Source organism: Myxine glutinosa, chromosome 4 (assembly GCF_964187855.1).
Source record: "Myxine glutinosa chromosome 4, kmMyxGlut1.1, whole genome shotgun sequence".
Classification (NCBI taxonomy): domain Eukaryota; kingdom Metazoa; phylum Chordata; class Myxini; order Myxiniformes; family Myxinidae; genus Myxine; species Myxine glutinosa.
This window is the reverse complement of record NC_136264.1, coordinates 75,667,890-75,687,418: the sequence shown is the minus strand read 5'-3', so window position 1 is coordinate 75,687,418 and position 19,529 is coordinate 75,667,890. Positions and strand designations below refer to the sequence as shown.

At 47.2% G+C, this 19,529-nt stretch overlaps 4 protein-coding genes across 4 annotated transcripts in view; 3 read left to right on the top strand and 1 right to left on the bottom strand.

Annotated features, from left to right (window-relative positions):
* Window positions 1-7,489, top strand: part of LOC137424815 (histone H2B 7-like) — a 65,395-nt gene extending 57,906 nt beyond the window's left edge. The window contains exon 2 of the mRNA XM_078775977.1: window positions 7,134-7,489. Coding sequence (XP_078632103.1) covers window positions 7,134-7,177 — 44 coding nt within the window. The 3' untranslated portion in view covers window positions 7,178-7,489. The remainder of the gene's footprint in view (window positions 1-7,133) is intronic.
* Window positions 7,490-9,657: 2,168 nt separating this feature from the next.
* LOC137426131 (histone H4-like) lies at window positions 9,658-9,969 on the top strand. Its single transcript, XM_068114824.2, has one exon. The coding sequence runs from the start codon at window positions 9,658-9,660 to the stop codon at window positions 9,967-9,969; it is 312 nt and encodes a 103-aa protein (XP_067970925.2).
* Window positions 9,970-10,782: 813 nt separating this feature from the next.
* On the bottom strand, window positions 10,783-11,405 carry LOC137426130 (histone H2B 1/2-like). The gene has a single exon (XM_068114823.2). The coding sequence runs from the start codon at window positions 11,402-11,404 to the stop codon at window positions 11,024-11,026; it is 381 nt and encodes a 126-aa protein (XP_067970924.1). The 5' UTR covers window position 11,405; the 3' UTR covers window positions 10,783-11,023.
* A 6,291-nt stretch (window positions 11,406-17,696) lies between these two features.
* LOC137425750 (histone H1.2-like) lies at window positions 17,697-18,329 on the top strand. Its single transcript, XM_068114480.2, has one exon. It carries the CDS (start codon window positions 17,697-17,699, stop codon window positions 18,327-18,329), a length of 633 nt encoding a protein of 210 aa, XP_067970581.2.
* The last annotated feature ends 1,200 nt before the right edge of the window (window positions 18,330-19,529 follow it).

Below are 19,529 nucleotides of genomic sequence, written 5' to 3'. Positions count from 1 at the left end.
CACAAACATCTCCGCTCTCCAAAGTTCCTTTCAAAAGGGGTGCGAGTGGTGTTCAATCCCGCAAGCCGCCATTGCCCATGTGCTAATCTCGGAGAAGAAAGGCGTGTCTCCACCTCGTCATAGAGGGGAGGAGTGAGCCAACCCCACTTGGCCAACCAGCACCGCGGTTAGCGACTCGGTAGGCGTGCCCTCACAGCCGGCGGCTTGATTCCGCCCCGAGTGATAAAAGCGACTGTAAGGGACTGCTTCACGAGATGACCTGGGAGATGAGCGAAGAGGCGACACCAAGAGGAGCGGTGAGCGGTGAGATGCGAAACGCTCCAAGCCAAAGAGGAGAGGTACTCGGAAAGGAAACCAGCTAAGGAGAGACGCGCTGAAAGGCGGGAGACGGCTCCACCAGAAGGAGAGGAGCAGGTGTGCCCGAGCCAGCGTGTGACGTCTAGAGCATCGGCAGCGGATACGCGACGGAGGGTTTTCCCGCCAAAAACCGCGAGGAATTGAGAGCTGCTGCCTCCGACCCTGCCTCCCTCTTCAGCAATCCACCTCAAGCCCTACCTGCCTGCAATATCCCCCGTGTAAGTGTGAACGTCGTCTGTCCTACTCGTTGTCTTGGGGTTAAGTAAAATGAATAGTTTAAGCTAACGATGCACTGTGTGACTGCTTCTTCCATCCATTGCTGTAAATAATTTTGGTCGCTCTTTCTTTTTGCTTGTGTGTGTATAATAAATCTGTTCTTCCTCCGTACTCTGTCTTCTTCTCTTTTCCTTCTCTTTCGGTCGCTTTAGAGGTTTCCCGATTGAATATCTGCGGTGCGATCTGGTCAACGTCGGGTGGAATCGGGTTCTAATCGGGGAGTAACTGTTCGGTCGCGGTTGGACCATCCGCTCGGCCCATCGTAACATCTAAAAGCCGCGTCTGTAACAATTGGTTGTCAGGAGTTGGATTCGGACCTGGGACTAAATTTGTTAGGCCCAAATTTTGGAACACCAATTGTGTTATTAAAGTAACAATTGGTGTCGAGGAGTGAGATCGGACCCGAAGCGCGCTTAACGCGCTCAAAATTACAAGCTGCCGAAATTTATTTTGTTTTATAAAACCCGAATTTTGAGATCGCGCCATGGACAATCAAGGCGATCGGATGCCGGTGGGAGAGATAGACGGGGTGGAATCGACCCAGGACCTCGGGGAAATGTATGTGGAGGAAAGGGAGGAGGAGAAAAATGGCAATGTGGTTGCGGGGGTATCAGGCGCACAAAATGGCGCTCTTGCGCACGAGGTTGGGGCAGCTGCGGCCGCACCCTTGGTACTACCAACGGTGGCCCAAATCCAAGCCTTCATGGCCCAATTCATGGTGGAAATGCAGAGAGAAAACGACATTATGGAACGAATGGAAAACAGAATGAGGGCTGATAATGAGCGAATAACGAAAGAATGGGGAAACCAAATTGAAGCAATAACGAACGGAATGAGGGCCGATAGGGAGGAAAGGGAGCAGAGGGACAGAGACCGCAAGTTGGGCGAAAGGGTCCCAGGGGTGCACGAGGAGGTAACGCGGGTCGAAAAGCACTGGTTGAGCGAAGCGGAGGAAAGCACGGGTACAATGACCGGGGTAGAAATCGCGACCCGGGGTTTGGAAAAGCCGGCGACCGATGAGGTAGAGGGAATTTTATTAAAGCCAACGGTCGTCGAGGTGAACAAAGAAATTATGGGTATAGTTGAAATTGGAGAGACCGGGGACTTAAAGTTAAAAGAGCAACAATCGGAGGAAGGAATGGAAATTGCTCAAAGTCTAAATGCACATCCTGATGCCGTACTTGCTAATCCATATAAAGATTTGCAGGTTTTGGTGCAGGGAGGAAGAAGAACCCCGAAGGTGAGACGTGCTGTGTATTGTGCGGGGAGATTTTGTAAGAGGATGTTTGGCGGCAAAAGAATTTTCGCGCGCTTGGGATCGAGGAGGCATCCGGGCGTTGGTGAAGGGTCCCGTGTGAGTGGAAATGGCGCGCGTGTGGAAAAAAAGTGTGCGTCGGCGAGTGGGTGTGTTATAAAGCGCGAGTGTGATACCGAGTGCGAGCGAGAATGCACGTCAGGGTGTACGGAGTGTGACACGAATAGTGAGTTGGTGATGGCACAGGTGCGAGAGGGCACATCGGAGCGCGAGTGTGAAACCGAGTGCGAGCGAGAATGCACGTCGGGGTGTACGAAGTGTGACACGGAGAGTAAGGTGGTGGTGGAATGTGTGCGAGGAAGCACACCTGAGTTGGTGGTAGCGCGGGTGTAGGAGAGCCCATCTGAGCGCGTTAGTGGGTGGATGCCAGAGTGCATGCCCATGGTGAGTGTAACGGAGGAGAGGTGTGCGCAAGAGTGTGCGCGAGAGGTGTGGTGTGTAACAGGGAGAGCGTTGGTGGAATGTACGGACGGCGTTGGAACGCCAGGTTTTGTGAGGGTGAAAGGGGTAGCGTATGCGTGTGAGCATGCAAGTAAAGCATCGACGGTAACCGGGTTAGCGGTTAGGGCGACGGATAGCCGATGCGAGCACTCGGGGCGCGGGGTGCTTTGTTGGGTGCGAGGCCCGGCGCGGGTCGATGCTGCGTCGCTTCTCTTCGAAGCGTCGTCGCCGATTCGGGCTTGGCCCCGCCCTGCACGGTCGAGTCCGGGCTTTGTCGGGCGAGGCGACCGGTCCGGTTCAAGGGCGAGTGGGAGGAAGCGGAACGGTGCCCCCTCGTGGGGACGGGGTTCCGACCGGGGGAGATTGAGCCATCGGCCCCGGGACCGCAAGGTGCAGCGCCGAGATGGTGCGTGGAACCTTGGCCCGACCAAACCACCTCCCTTGAACCGAAAGCCGGACGGATTCAACCTGCAGGCAACCAAACCACCCGAATTCATTGCTCGGCTTTACGAACCGAGTTTAATGATGTCACGACGCACCGAGGCTAGGATATAGTGGACTGTGATGATGATGGTAGTGATTTGATACGAAATTTATAATAGTGGGTAGAATTGGCAGTAAATGGAAAATTTTTGAATTGGTTGGAATTTGGACGAACAAAATTTATAGTGAGAGACCCCCGATGTGGTGGGATGGCAAATCCACCATCCCTCACAGAAGTGGGGGCAAATGCGCTATAGTTTATGGGGTTGAGGGCAGTGAAATCTAGCCCGGGTGGGTTAGGATATATCGTGTGTAGGGATCTAGCGAAGATGACATTAGGTAACGTTAAGATTAGTTAGTGACTGATACCTGTAGTGGGGACGCAGGTAGTTTAGTGTGGATGATAATGACGTGGGAGCGCAATAGTTTAAAGGGACGACTGGGAAGCACAAGTTTCAGAAGGGAGTAGTTAGATGAGATGATGCCGTGTGTTTGAGGATTGAACAGGTGTGATTGCACAGGTGTGCAACTGAACAGGTGTGTGGAGCAGTGTATGAGTGAGGGAAGGTGATTGTGTATTGTGCTGACCCAATGGTCCGGGAAGAAAGGAGGGTGCAGGTGGCACCAGGTGTGAGGGCACAGGTGTGCAACAACAGGTGTATGTGGCTGTGTGGAATAAATGGTAGTGTGGAATAAATGGAGTATTGGAATGGATGGTCGTGGAGTGAGTATGGTGGAAATTGTGGAGTGGAGTGGATGGTGCGAAGGTGTGAATGGGGGAAGAGTGGACCCCCATCACGGATACCCGGGGCGGGTAGTGTAAGTGTTAGGTAGAGGGTACAGGTAAATTGTGGTTGGATATTGGCATCTGTGGTGCGGGTGAAAGAATGGTCTTTGGATGGGTGCATTAGTGTTGTGGAAATGGCTGGGCGTGTAGCCTGTTAGTGTGAGTAGTTGGTTGGGCACTCCACCACTGTGAGGATGTCGGCCAGGTGAGGCCGCAGGTGGGCTCTGGGAGCCGGTAGTAGTTGTTGTGGATGGGGCCCGAGGATCCGGAGGACGGACCCAGATAGCCCAGTGCCAGAGGGCACCAAGGGGTGACAGAGCCAGGAGAGGGCCTTCCCCAGTTAGTTAGGTTAGGGTGAGGAGCTAGGTAAGCTCGGGTGGCAACTGCAGTGGTGGAGGTGTGCAGGTGGGTAGACCTGCTGGGAGAGCTACACGTCGCAGCCCAGAAATTGTGCGAGGGCACCGGGAGATGAATCGGGGGAGTGAGACCCCAAATTGAGAAGCACCACAGTTTGGTCAATGGGAATTGGTTTTTAGAACCCATAGTGTAAGTTGGCCAATGGATTGGCAGGGAGAGACCCCGGGTAGTGTAAAGTGTGTTAAAGTCATTTAGAGGATAGTTAGGATTGAAGTCTCCTCACACCATCTGCATCCACTCACCTGAGGTGACAGGTACTCCACACCATGCCATGTTTTGATTATTTTTTATGATGCAAATGTTTGGATTGTGAGACGCATCATGACGTGGGTGTGACATTGTGCGTAATTCCATCTCTCCCTCCTTATGAGGATTGATGATGAATTGGTGATGGCAAATTTTGAAGTCGAGGGATTGTGGAGACGAATTTGGTATAGGGGAAATATGGGGAAGACGTGACAGTAGTGACGAATTGGTAATGTGTAGATTTTGTACATATGGGGTAAGGGCAAGGGTAGTGTAGGTGACAGGGGGGTGACGTACAGTAGGGACGAGCTTTCTCACTTCGCCCTCCGTACGCATTTCGCCTTGCATTGCCTTATTGATGTGTACCCTTGTGACCTTACCCCTCGCTCAATTGTCTCTTTTGTCTCCCACATGACCTGTGCGCCATTGGGTGCCGAGGGGAGCGTGCGTGAGATGGCCATTGTGCGCACGAGATTCCCAGAACCAGCATGCATTGCGTTGATGTACCACTTTATGGACCCCAGGTTCTGGGGCAGGGCACCTCTGTTGGAGACCGGCCATAGTGGCCAGGGAATCTTGCTTGCGGACCTCGGTAAGGTGGCACCTATGCCAAACAGGTGGACCACCCTTAGTTGGCCCCTGTTGCCCTAAATAAAAATGGACACGGTTTGTGCTTTTTATATTTCCAAGTAGGCCGCATGAAGCCAGAAGACGTCGGGAAGAACATCGGCCCAGCAGAGAAAGAGAAGACCACCACCAGTTGTTTTGTTGTGTTTATTATAAACCGTGGTGACTGCGCACCGAGTGGTGCTTTTGGTGCTTTGTGGTGCTTGTGGTGCTTTTGGTGCTTTTGGGTGCTCTGGTGGTATTTGTACTGGTGCATCGATGCAATGCGTGCTGTCTCCTCCCTCCCAACAGGAATTTCTTTTTCTTCTTCCCTAAAAAGAAAAAGAAAAAAACACAGGTCCTGGGTTGCGTTGTAAATAAGAAATCACGTCATTGGAAATAATGCTCCCCACCGTAAATGTATAGTTTGAGAATAATTCCGTAATTCGGTTAGCTGTGGGCTTGAGTCTGTTAGACAGGGTGCAATGCAATAGGGGGACATACTTATTTGTGTTTTAAGATTGTCACACTCAGGGTCAGGTTAATTGTAGAGGGAATTACACCTACGTGTCACACTAAGTTAAAGTTTTGTAGGCCCGAGCCCGGGCCTGAAGAAAGGAGGGTGCAGTGTATCGGTTTTGAGAAGTGTAACGAATTTGAGAAGTGTAACGGTTTTTTAGAAGTGTAACAATTTTGGAGGAAGTGTAACAAATGTAAAAAGTATGGTTTTGTTATGTGTAACACCCTGGTAATGTAAATAATGGTCGCAGCCGTCCTCCTAGTTAATTCCATGAAACTTACACGCAGGCCACGATATATCTTTTTAAATTGTGTATTTCCTTATTCTATGTAGGCTAAATATGTGTTTCCCACTAGACTCTGCATTGTACCAAACGAAATAAGCGTAGGCCCTTTCAATTTCCACAAACATCTCCGCTCTCCAAAGTTCCTTTCAAAAGGGGTGCGAGTGGTGTTCAATCCCGCAAGCCGCCATTGCCCATGTGCTAATCTCGGAGAAGAAAGGCGTGTCTCCACCTCGTCATAGAGGGGAGGAGTGAGCCAACCCCACTTGGCCAACCAGCACCGCGGTTAGCGACCCGGTAGGCGTGCCCTCGCAGCCGGCGGCTTGATTCCGCCCCAAGTGATAAAAGCGACTGTAAGGGACTGCTTCACGAGATGACCTGGGAGATGAGCGAAGAGGCGACACCAAGAGGAGCGGTGAGCGGTGAGATGCGAAACGCTCCAAGCCAAAGAGGAGAGGTACTCGGAAAGGAAACCAGCTAAGGAGAGACGCGCTGAAAGGCGGGAGACGGCTCCACCAGAAGGAGAGGAGCAGGTGTGCCCGAGCCAGCGTGTGACGTCTAGAGCATCGGCAGCGGATACGCGACGGAGGGTTTTCCCGCCAAAAATCGTGAGGAATTGAGAGCTGCTGCCTCCGACCCTGCCTCCCTCTTCAGCAATCCACCTCAAGCCCTACCTGCCTGCAATATCCCCCGTGTAAGTGTGAACGTCGTCTGTCCTACTCGTTGTCTTGGGGTTAAGTAAAATGAATAGTTTAAGCTAACGATGCACTGTGTGACTGCTTCTTCCATCCATTGCTGTAAATAATTTTGGTCGCTCTTTCTTTTTGCTTGTGTGTGTATAATAAATCTGTTCTTCCTCCGTACTCTGTCTTCTTCTCTTTTCCTTCTCTTTCGGTCGCTTTAGAGGTTTCCCGATTGAATATCTGCGGTGCGATCTGGTCAACGTCGGGTGGAATCGGGTTCTAATCGGGGAGTAACTGTTCGGACGCGGTAATACCAACCGCTCGGTAAAATAACATCTTTAATCCGCGTCTGTAACAATATATATAATCTTTGTATTCAACAAATAAGCTGTGTATTCAGATTTCGATAAATGAAAAGTTTGGGAAAAGATTCCCGCAGTTGTAACTGTTGTAAAACTATTTTTTAATTAGTGTTGAGCTCCCTGCAAGGTCACCCATGGCACATCCCACTAAAAAGATTAGATTGTGACTTAGCAACTGGGCTGGAGAAATACCGTTCTCTCGGAAATCCATGGAATGACACAACTGTGAGTTAATGCTCTATTAATTCGATGCAATTAATGGGAATGTTCTGAGACAAAAAGGGAAATGTATTATAACTGGATGCTTCACAATAACTGAATTAATTGTATTTTCTGTAACCCAAAACCTCTCCCAAGATGAAACGTTTGGGAAAAAGCCAATTTGCCTCCATCACGCTTGAATCTCTTGCAACTTTTCTTATCTCGTTCCCCCTTCCTCTCTCTCTTCCCCTCAGCCCAGCCCCATTCTCCTTTCCTTCACAAGTAGAAGAAAGGCTGTACTGCACAAATGCTTCAGGATTTTGCTTAGAAATTATTGTGTGTGTGTGTGTGTGTGTGTGTGTGTGTGTGTGTGTGTGTGTGTGTGTGTGTGTGTGTGTGTGTGTGCATGCGTGCTTTCTTTTCTGGAGTTGGATTCTTACCAAGTGGTTTTTTGAAGTCCTTTGATGTATATCTTTTTGTAACCTTCGCAAAGTCCTCCATGTTTCATTAAAAATCAGCAATTATCTTAAACGGTTTGTGGACATTAAGCATTGAGTCTTCTGTCTATCAATCAAGGCTAAATTAATTAGTTCCACAACAGTTCCCATTGCAAGGAATGGGTCATGTTGACGAGTTGTAGGGATTATGTTAATTCTCTTGAACGTTGTTCCCTCTGTGATCATTCCCTTGTCCCGTATGGCAATGCACACAGACACTAGTTAGGAATCCCACCATTAAAAGCACCACACGTAGCAAATAATAATAATAAAACCCTAACCGGATCCCAGATGACGCACTTGCGCTGACAAACCCGAATTGGCAAGTACACATTGGACAGGCAGGAGGAAGGCCGTCAATTGGCAAAGTAGGGAAGGACTGGTGATTGGCCAGGGGAGGAGCAATAAGCTTCCCTGGGTTTGGTGGAAGGAAGGGAGCAAGAAGCGACAGACTGATTGGCCACCGACTGATGATGTGAGGAGTGCGCGAAGTGCTCAGCCAATGGTAAAGGACCATGGGGGGGGGGCGGGAGGGGGAGGAAGATTCGAGAGGTCATGAGGTGATGGGCCGATTGGCAGGAAGGGCTGGTGACGTCAGACGACGAGCGACAAAACGACTCGCGAGCCGGCATTTTCTCTCTCTCGTTGGATGCCATCGCGGATGGTCGTGGACCCCTTTCCTCCCTTTTCGCTCTTTTGGCCTTCTTGTTCTCTTCTCATTGTTGCTCATTGTTGGATCCCTGGGTGGCTGGACCTCGTTTGCTCCTGCCCTCACGATTTCTCTATTCCGACCTCTTTCCCTCACGCCTTCCTTTGTCCTCGGCCCTCTCTCCCTTTTAAACCAAGCGTTGGGTGCATCGCAGTTCCGTGCCGAGTCCACGGGGACATTGCATGGCTGAGGGGGCAGGTGGCACGCCCGCTCGCTCGCTTTGAGCGGGATGGCCGGTGAGGCCTTGCAGCGTGCGAACGAGGCGGATTGAAGCTTACTTCCTGCCAACACCATAGTGCGCGCTTGGACTGGACGATCACTGCCAAGGCGCCAATCGAGCTGAGTGCACGATAATGAACACATTTACTTTCCTTCCATTTAAATTCCTATTTGTTTGTGTTTAAGTCTGGTGTGGGGATGTCCCGAATTAGGAAATTTATTTACATCGTTGCGTTTATATTGTCACGTCATTCCGTTGTAAATAAACCCTTTTATTATTTTCCCTGTTATTCTAAATTCGTTTTCGTGAGTTTAATTTCCTGCAGGTTTGAAGACTGTTCGGGGATCGCGTCAGGCAAAGCTCCCGCTTCTTCTTCTTCTCCCTTCCTCCGTGCACAGAGCCAATAGAGTGAAGTCCGCATTCGATCGTTGCCTTCATTAAAGCTCACTTGGTCATCCGTGGTGTGCTCGGTGTTAATAGAGACGTCCACACGACAATACAGCCGCAATTTCAACCTACCTTAAATTTTACACATAAACACAGTCAACACAAATGCAAATACAAGCAAACAAATTACAACGCCCAATTAACATAACAAACGCGAATTAAAAATCTGTCAATCGTTTTTGGACAATTTAATTATTGAGTCCATCAATCACTCCAAGACTAAATTAATACCACAACAACATTTACAATGGACGGTGGTTCAACGAGGTTAAAGTCCGCCAAAAAGGGTAGTTTTACTTTTCTTGAAATCCAAACTCGTGAAAATATCGATCCTATGATTACTTGATACCTTTGAAGCGTATTTATAACTTCAGGGTCGTTTACGTTTGTTGTTTATTTTGACAAAGTTCTGCAGTTGTGTTCAGAATGAAATCGTCGTATATTACTGCCGAACTTAAATCTCATTTGACAAGATTCTGTTTCTTTGAGAGAAAGCGAAAGGACCGCAAGAGCGAGTGCAGTTGCACATCGTCAAAGCAGAAGGCCAATGTGCGCATGCGCGGCAAAAGGGGTGAAAAGGCAAAGGGCACAGGCACGGACGTGGTAGAAATCATCAAGGAAGCACCCTTTCTCCGAGAGAAATCACTGAAATGTATGAGGCAAAGTGCAAAGGTTAAAGAACAAATAACATCGAGCTCTCCACAAATGTAAAGCCTCAGTACCACCACCACTACCACCACCACCCATACAGACACGCGAAGGTTTGTCGTTTTGCTCAATTGGGGTTAAAAATCAAACGGTGGTGTCATGTCTGGACGTGGTAAAGGTGGAAAGGGTCTCGGTAAAGGAGGTGCGAAATGTCATCGCAAGGTACGGCGTGATAACATCCAGGGAATCACAAAGCCTGCCATCCGTCGCCTTGCTCGTCGTGGTGGGGTAAAGCGCATCTCGGGTCTCATTTACGAGGAAACCCGTGGAGTTCTCAAGGTGTTCCTGGAAAATGTTATCCGCGATGCTGTTACCGACACGGAGCACGCCAAGCGAAAGACCGTTATTGCCATGGATGTGGTGTACGCTTTGAAGCGGCAGGGCCGTACGCTCTTCGGTTTCGGTGGTTAAACATTCTGGGGGTGGTGTTCATCAACAGCTGCAACAACAAAACGGCTCTTTTCAGAGCCACCAACTCGTTCATGAAAGAGCTTCAGGCGTCTTGAACTTTATCATGTATTCTGTGGCACCAGAATGAGACAGCTCCGTTTATTACTTTGCTTTTCACGAAGTGAAACGGTCAGATATTGAAGTCTGAAAGATTATTAGAGGCTCAAAAGCCAAGGATCCCGAGCACTTTGTTGCAGTGATGTTTCGTGCAATTAGAGGCCACACTCTGAACTGAAAGTTGTTTCTGGAGAACAGTTACATGGCTCGACGAAAGAGATTGGAATTGAGATTCTCTTGTAAGAAGATTCATTGGAAAGAGATTAAGAAATGGAATAAATAGATTTTCTGAGTTCGTGGTAACTGCCCCATCAGTTCAGATATACTAGAATATAAGACCCGTCTCTTCGCTGATGGCAATACCAATCTCTGCTGCGATGGCTAATGCATGAGGAAATGAATAAAAAAGGACTACTGGGAGATCGTGCTCTCCGTGCTCCGTGTTGGCATTTGCAGTTTTGACACGCGTGTCCATGTACCCATAAAAAAGGTATTTCTTTTTTTGGATCACAAACACCCAGGAGTTACCCCAATCCACCGTCGTTGGATTTATTGAAATCTGTTAATCCGTCTCAAGTGATAACACAACAAAGACAGACACGGCTCCTTTTATAATATCGATAGGAGCAGGTTGAACAAACGTTGGTCCTCATCAAATTTGATCCTGACTATCCAACAAACATACCCACCTCACAATAAATTATGTTCCAAGTCGTTATGACAAATACCAACCCTATCCATGAATAGGACGTTTTAACAGGACTACTCTTTACTTCAGTATAATGCTGATGATTACCTGACCTGCATATTAATATGAACCACATTTATAGTTACATATAACATCATGTGGTTCTTTCACCAAGGATACACGAAGAGCAAAAGTCGCACTCCATTTCAGAAACATTGAGTGGCTCTGAAAAGAGCCGTTTGGGGATGAACTAGAGAAACGAGTCCGAGCTCACTTGGAGCTGGTGTACTTGGTCACGGCCTTTGTACCTTCGGACACGGCGTGCTTGGCCAACTCCCCGGGAAGGAGCAGACGCACTGCCGTCTGGATCTCCCGCGATGTGATGGTGGAGCGCTTGTTGTAATGCGCCAGACGAGATGCTTCGGATGCGATGCGCTCAAAGATGTCGTTAACGAAGGAATTCATGATGCTCATCGCTTTGGAAGAAACACCCGTATCGGGGTGAACTTGTTTCAGCACCTTGTAGATGTAAATGGCGTAGCTTTCCTTTCTGCGATGACGCCGTTTACCGGGACCCTTCCGAGTCGCTTTAGAAACGGCTTTCTTCGAACCCTTCTTTGCTGCCTCTTGCTTGGGATGATCCGCAGGCATGACGACTAGCTAGTTAGACAACCAATATATGAACCTACGGAGAAAGAGTAAGAATAAGAATATGTGTGTGAGCGATTTTCTCTTATAAAGGGTTCATATGCAAATATGTGGATCACAGAGGGTTTCAGGCGGAGAACACAATCTAATGCTCAGTCATTGGATGGATGAAAAGTGGGCGTGTATCATTCTTGATCCGAATTCCACCTCAAAATAACCCAATTCCCCAACCAATCGGCATTGACCTGACAAACAGTGAAGGTTCTCTGATTCTGTATTCCCCTCCACAAATCCTGTCAGGACGTGGTAAAGGTGGTGGAAAGGTTCGTGCTAATGTTACGTATTACCTCCCCAAACCCTGATTGCGGTGCACCTCAGTCTGGAGTGGGAACACGGCAGACAGATTTGTTATTTTGAGAGTTCCAATAAACCATAATAAAACCACACCAATGCGATTGCAGAACAAACAAGTAATTGTATAAGGAACTCTCACATACACAATAATAACACTATGAAAGAGAGTACAATGAAAATCACTTGCATGAACTGAACAATACATGTGATGGTACCATCATTCCCCAATGCTCTCAAAACAATAAACTCACGATACACCAAACAAGAGTGGAATGTGACATTCCCCAAAGTCCATGCACGAAACCCAACGCAGTGAATGTCGAAATCGCGCAGAACGGCAAAACAACAGGCAGGTATTAGCGCGGCTGCGGCTGAGGAGTGACGAGGTGAGAGGTCGATATGGGAACTGAGCCGATAGGAAAACCAACGTCAATCAACACGATGACATCGAGATGGAAATCCCAACGGCAAAACAAGATGCACCAAGCGGACAGCCTCTTCAAGTACAAAATGGCAGATTGGCCTGGAATGGAGGCGCTTGCTTTGCGTTACATTTTTTTTCTTTTACATTACATCATGACGTTACATTTTTTCACATTTCATCATCACATTACTTTTTTTTTTCTTTTACATTACATCATGACATTACATTTTTTTTACGACGCCTACTTTTGCTTGAATCAAACGTTGGCGTCATGTCGGGGCGTGGTAAAGGTGGAAAGGGTCTCGGAAAAGGAGGTGCCAAACGTCATCACAAGGTACTGCGTGATAACATCCAGGGAATCACAAATCCTGCTATTCGTCGCCTTGCTCGTCGTGGTGGGGTAAAGCGCATCTTGGGTCTCATCTACGACGAAACCCGTGGAGTTCTCAAGGTGTTCCTGGAAAATGCGATCCGCGATGCTGTTACCTACACGTAGCACGCCAAGCGAAAGACCATTACTGCCATGGATGTGGTGTACGCTTTGAAGCGCCAGGGCCGCACACTCTACGGTTTCGGTGCTTAAACATTTTGGTGGTGGCAACATCAACAGCGACAACAAAACGGCTGTTTTCAGAACCACCAACTCGTTCATGAAGGAGCTTCAGTCGTCTTGAACTTTGCTTTATGTATTCTTTCATAGAGGAGGTTGATCTTGTGCTTTATTCATCCAATAAATTAAGAGCCACAATGGTCCAGGCAAAATAAGGTTTCACTTGGAACAAATTGCAACAGAAATTATTTCACCACGATGCATTTCTTCAAGGTCCCCAGAACAACATACTAAAAGTCCCAAGCAATGCCAACATGGGAAATCTGTCTAATTTGCATAATCCATTATGGCCGCCAATCTGCAATATTTCTCTCATATAAGGAATGATGCTCTGTCTATTGGTGACAGATACACGAGTTTCATTACAAAATCACCATACTATGCTTATATAAAGATGTTCAGCTCGTGAAAATTGCTGTCGTGATTGCTGTAGGTATACAAAATGCTGGAACATCCAACTCAAACGATTAAACAGTTTTGTCATCCTCCTCTGTGAAATCTGGCAGTTCTGCATTGGTCCAACTTGTACCATGACATTCCCCGCACACAGCACTGCATGTGAGACCATATTTTCTACAAGTACATCTTCGTGTATTGCAGTCCTTTTTACAGTTGCAGCAGATGATGTCCAGGAGTCCTGATGGTGCTGCGGCCTGATCTGTCAGTATTGGTAGGCAATGTCCAGCTGCTACGTGCCATCCCCACTCCAGTGGATTTAGATCGATCCCTTTCCACTGCTGTATTTGGTGGTACACACGAAGGCTGTGGTATCTTGCAGCTGCAGAGGTGGGTGGCAGGGTCTGTGGCTCTACATGTGAAACATCCTTGGTGACCTTCTCACAAAACCGCTTGGACCGTATGGTGGCCAATCCTTCCTTCCTCAGATCCTCCATAAAACGAAACTAGTGCATGTTCTCCTGCCTTGGCGATAACCTTCTCCTCCATTTGATGTGTTTGACTGAAAACTTTCGCTTGTTGATAGAAGAAGGCATCGTTCATGATTTTTTTCAGTGCTGGACCCTTTCCCAAACCAAACAGGCGAGAAGTTGTATCGCAACCAAGAATAGCCATGTACGAACAGCATACAGTCACATACATCACTGCCAAGCAAATTCGTTGATTGCTTCATGTTACAAATCCTGTTCTTTCTTGAAGTTTGCTTTGGTTCTGGCATCAGGAACAAGTCATGTGCGTCCATTTCAGCATGGTGAATAAGAAGGATGAGTTAGTCCATGTCATCTCCCACCAGGACAGTGTCTGTTGTTCGTGCAGAGGCGACAGCTGTTTGAACAATTAACAAATCAGCATCTTGCTTCGCATGAAATGTGTTGCACCCAGCTGTCTCCAGTTTGTCACTCAGATAAGAAATGAAGCGCTGTTTGTTCCTCGCATTGTTCAAGAAATCCTCTTTTCTGGATTGAATCACCATTTCACCCGCGAAGTGAACTCTCACACCAGTACAGGCTCCTGTTCTTCTCATGTGTGTGGCATCTTTCGTTGATGGGTCATCATTGTAGCCATCAAAGACAACACTAGCATCAGCATATTTCTGTACAACATAGTTGGTGTATAGATCACACACATAATCAAAGGTAGACCTCTTGGCCAGGGTAGTCTGTGAAGTAGAGCACCACCATCAAGGATGTACTGAACATTTTCAGTCGGTTCTCGTTGTTTCTCTGGGATGACTTTCCAGATAGAATCAGCAAGAGATGCCTTATTGGCCTGCAGTGGAAGGGAGGAATATTCGAACAATGCAGGAGGATGACTATAGAGTTCATACTTGAACAGTGATGGAACATCTTCACAATGTTCAGCGACAGTTATCAACCTCTGGAATATCAGCTGTGGATCCACCTTCACAGATTCGCCTTTGATTTTGACAGTTGATCTTGTACCGAGTGTCTTTGCTTGATCAGCTTTTCGGAAGACAAACTCATCGACAGATTTCCCAACCATTGACGCTAGAATCCGTTCACCAACCTCTCTTGATCTTTCAACATTGACTCCTTCCTGAGCTGTCATGCCATTTGCAATGTTGAGCAGTGTACTGTTATTAACAAACTAGCCGAAACCCGTGGAACATCCACGGAAGGGAGGATGTGGTGTATGGATAGAGTGTACCATTATGGATGACATAGTGGATAATAATATGACATCGAATGACATCGAATATAATACAATGAACGCAGTATCAGAGGTTGAAATTATTTTAAAACTTCTGGAGAAACAATGTTTGGGGTTGTCAAGCCTCTGACGACTCCTTGCGAACTCGTATTATCAACCTTGATATACACATCTTTGAACGACCGTGCTCTTGAACATGCCACATATAACTGGCCGTGGGAGAAGACAGGAGCAGGCAAATAGATACCCAGTTTACGGATTGTTTTTAGAAATTATGGTAAACCCACCTGATGTTAGCGTACACCGCGATCGCCGACACCGGCACAAATGCATGCTCAGGATTGTCCACTCTGGAAGGCTTGCTGTCACCTTCGACTGTCCAATCAGCGGACGGCTTGCTTCGCCTTCGCCCAGTAGACGCCAATACGATGGCGTCGTAAGATGGCGTCGTATCGGCAGTTAATCGGATGCTTTTGGGCCCCAACGTCGGCTAATTCAGATTTTTCGAGTATGGCTGTACGTGATAAACAAAGTGCGCGGTTCGTAGATCGTAAATCCATTAGTGCCGTGGGCATCGGCTCACTGGGTGCGGCGTAGAAGGGATAACAAAGTCGAGTCCTTACGCTATTATTATATAGACTAGCCGAAACCCGTGGAACATCCACGGAAGGGAGGATGTGGTGTATGGATAGAGTGTACCATTATGGATGGCATAGGGGAGCGCTCATGGGATCTTCTTCTTCCGTTAAGCTCCAATTTTTTCTCTTTAAGTTAAGTCCAATCAGTCCTCTCTGCTCGAAGTGCTCAGGCCATGCCTTTCCGCTCTCATACTTTTATTTCCGTTCGGTGTAGAAAGAGATTGACATATCGTTCGTCTGTTTTCAGCTCGTTATCTTTAAGCTTCCTTACGTCTCGCCACCTGCTACACCTCTCTGAGTTACGAGGCTTTATGCAACGCACCCCGAGTATCGCAACGTCACTCCATTTAACTTTATTAAAATGACGATAAAGACGTTTCCTTATATATCCTAATTTAAAATGCTCAAGGGAATAAAAAGACCATTTGGTTCACACCACCCATGTTCACACCACTCGACTGTCCAATCAGCGGACGGCTCGCTTCGCCTTCACCCAGCAGACGCCAATACGATGGAGTCGTATCGGCAGTTAATCGGATGCTTTTGGGCCCCAACGTCGGCTAATTCAGATTTTTCGAGTATGGCTGTATGTGATAAACAAAGAGCGCGGTTCGTAGATCGACATAACCACATAGTTTGATTCCAAACCCAAATAAGCTAAACGACGAGCGTTCGCGTGTTTATCTGGATGATTGTGGTTCTGAGGCTTTATATTTGTGGCGAGCTCGACGTTGTCATTTGCCCTTTAACCTTTGCACTTTGTCTCCCATATTTAATTATTTCCTTGAGAAGAAAGGGTGCCTGCTTGGTTATTTCTCCCACGTCCGCGCGTGTGTTCTTTGCCTTTTCACCTCTTGCTGCGCGTGCGCACGTTGTCCTCACGCTTTCACAATGTCCAACTGCACTCGCTCTTGTGGTCCCTTCGCTTTCGCTCAAAGAAACACAGAATCTTGTCAAATGAGGGTGAAGTTAGGCAGTAATTTACGACGATTTCATTCTGAACACAACTGCAGAACTTTGTCAAAACAAACAACAAACGCAAACGTCCCTGAAGTTATAAATACGCTGCAAAGGTATAGCCGAAATATAATGGAAGGATCGATATTTACATGATCGATATTTCAATTTTAAATTTCAAGAGAATTTAATACGACCCTTTTTGCCGGACTTTAACCTCGTTGAACCACCGTCCATTGTAAATGTCATTTAATTAAAGTTCAAACAATGAATTATCGTGACCTTCAACCAGTAAACAGCACAACATTTCGCTGTTATCACGAAGCTTTACTTTAACGCGTGGAAGATCTGTGAAGTTGCTGCATGGAAGACATTGCACCTCTCTTGGACGACAGGGGATTAATTCAACCAGTCAAGTAAGTGTCAATGAGATGTCACAACAGTTTCGTTTCCAACACCTGGATGCATCCAGAACATCACACGAAACACGACACAAGAACATGGGAGAAACCGGGTCGACGATTTTATTCGCGTTTGGATTTAATAAAACGTTCGAAGCATTGCTTACACCCGTTTGCTGTTGGTAACCAAGTATTTTCACATTTGTGATGGTCCATGCCAAGATGACCTCGACACAAACCTCGAAAAAGGAGTTTTTTCCTGTTTGTTTCATTGCCTTGCAAAGGTGAATGCAGACAGGTGCACATTTCACCATGAACTTTGTGAGGTATAAGTCGGGTCAAAGAAAATATTTCACTCTTGAAAAACAGATTCTGAGCAGAGAAACCCCTTGGGCGAAGCCCGAGAACGTGTTCGAGTGAGCAATGTTCTGTCAAAGCAGATCGTCCATCTGCCGTATCGGGCCGTGGAATGCGGCGAAACCGCCAGATATTAGAAAAGATGCTTCTCTCCGTTTGCCGGGATGTGCTCGTACCTGAAACGATTGTGCGCATTGCGCATGGAGTTAACGTTCATGTGAATAACAAAGCTCAAAGTGACGCAGGAAACACAAACGGATACGGTGAACGACCCCATCGTTTCTGAACGCTGACGTTGATTTCTACCACGTCCGCTTCTTCACGCCATCACTATAACAGGCGACGTGATAATGCAACGCTTTATTTGTGAAACACTGAACTTCTTTTTGGATCTTCGTGTTACTTGTCATACTCTTGTTAGTGGGAAATGTCGGAGTCTGTTCCTGTTTCAGTAGCACCTTCAACTTCGCCCCCGTCTCTCAAGCGAAGGAAGAATAAACCTGGCGCTTCCAAGACCCTGAAGAAGACTGACGGCACCCTTTCGGAAAAGATCATCAAGGTGGTGGGATCGAGCAAGGAGCGAAATGGTGCGTCGCTTGTCGCCTTGAAAAAGGCCCTGGGGGCAGATGGCTACAATCTCCAACGGAATTCTGTTCGTATCAATTCGGCTGTGAAGAGTCTCGTTGCAAGTGGAAATCTTGTGCAGACCAAGGGAAGGGGCGCCGCCAGCTCTTTCAAACTGAACAAGGAGAAGAGTGCCAAAGTGAAGAAGAGCACCAGTCCCAGAAAAGTTGTGAAGACCACAATCAAGTCGAAAGCGGCCAAGAAAGCGACCAAAAAGCCAGCAGTGAAGAAGGTGGTGCGGAAGGTATCTCCCAAGAAACCGAAAATATCTATCGCCTCCTCTTCGAAGCGATTCAGTAAGTCGCCTGCAAAGGTGAAGAAAAACGTGAAGAGGGTTCTGCCGAAGACCAAGGGAAATACCAAGACGACGAAACCAAAGTCCAAGCTTGCAACCAAGGGGTTGAAGAACAAGAAGGCGACGCTCAAAAAGAAGTGAGAGGAAGAGAAGACGAGAAGATCGAGGTGAAGTTTCTCTTTTTCCTCCTCGTCTCACTTGCCCAAAACCCACAACGGCTCTTTTCAGAGCCACCACCTCGTTCACCTGAAAGGAGCTGATCCGATGGTTCATAAAAACTACGTGCAGACATAATAGATATAACCTTTGTATTCATTATTTGATGAAGTGGTTTGTGAAAGAGCTTAATAAACAAGAGCACAAGGTTCAAATTATTTGCAAGACCAACAAAAGTTGTTCCATATTCATTCATAACTTATTTATATCAAACAATGACCAAAGAATGGCAAGTCACCTGACTCAACACGCAATGTTGTTAAATGTGCAACATTCAAAGTGTGCCATCACGACTACCATTACTTAGTATTTACCAAATTACTAATTTCTAAGATCACTTAGTAATTGACCCATTTGCCCCAATGTTCAGGAACAATGTCCGACCAATAAATGAAACTTGCCCCATTTGACATTGACACGTCGTTGACCATCCCCGTTTACCTGTAAACCCAGTGCCTCGTGTCTGGAAAAGCTCGCACATTACACGATTCTTCGTCCTTCCTTTGAACTAAGTTTCCTCATTCGGAATCCAAATACAAAGTGCTCGCAGTATTTATGAACCGTACACAGAACTATGCATATACCTGCATCTCGTCAACATATGAGCCCAACTAATTCAGACATGTCGATATTTCACTGAACCATCCTGAAGCCCCGTCCCGATGCACCCAGCACCCCCTCACTTGCTCATCAAATCAATTCTCTGGGTCTTTATCTTTTCCCAGTCTTTGTTAAAAACAAAACAAAATGCTTCATAAAACACGTCTCTGCGTCTCTTTCTGACCCGTGTACACAATACACACACAAAAGGTCGTGACATGTGGCGAGTTCGGTGAATGGTCGATCACACTTTCAAGAAAGGTGTTGTGGCTCTGAAAAGAGCCGTTGGGTGGTGTGGTGCGGAAGCTGTGCACAAGACCTTGGACGAGCGACTTGATGTCGCTCCCCGCGGATCCGTCGTGCCACCTTGGCGTGTCCTTGGGCACGATGGTGACACGTTTGGTGCGAATCGTGAAGGTTCAAAAGGTCAAAGTTCAAAGTTCAAACGATTCTGTCTCATATGCAAATATTTTGATCACAGAGTTTGGAGGTACACAACCTGATGTTCAGCCATTGGATGGATAA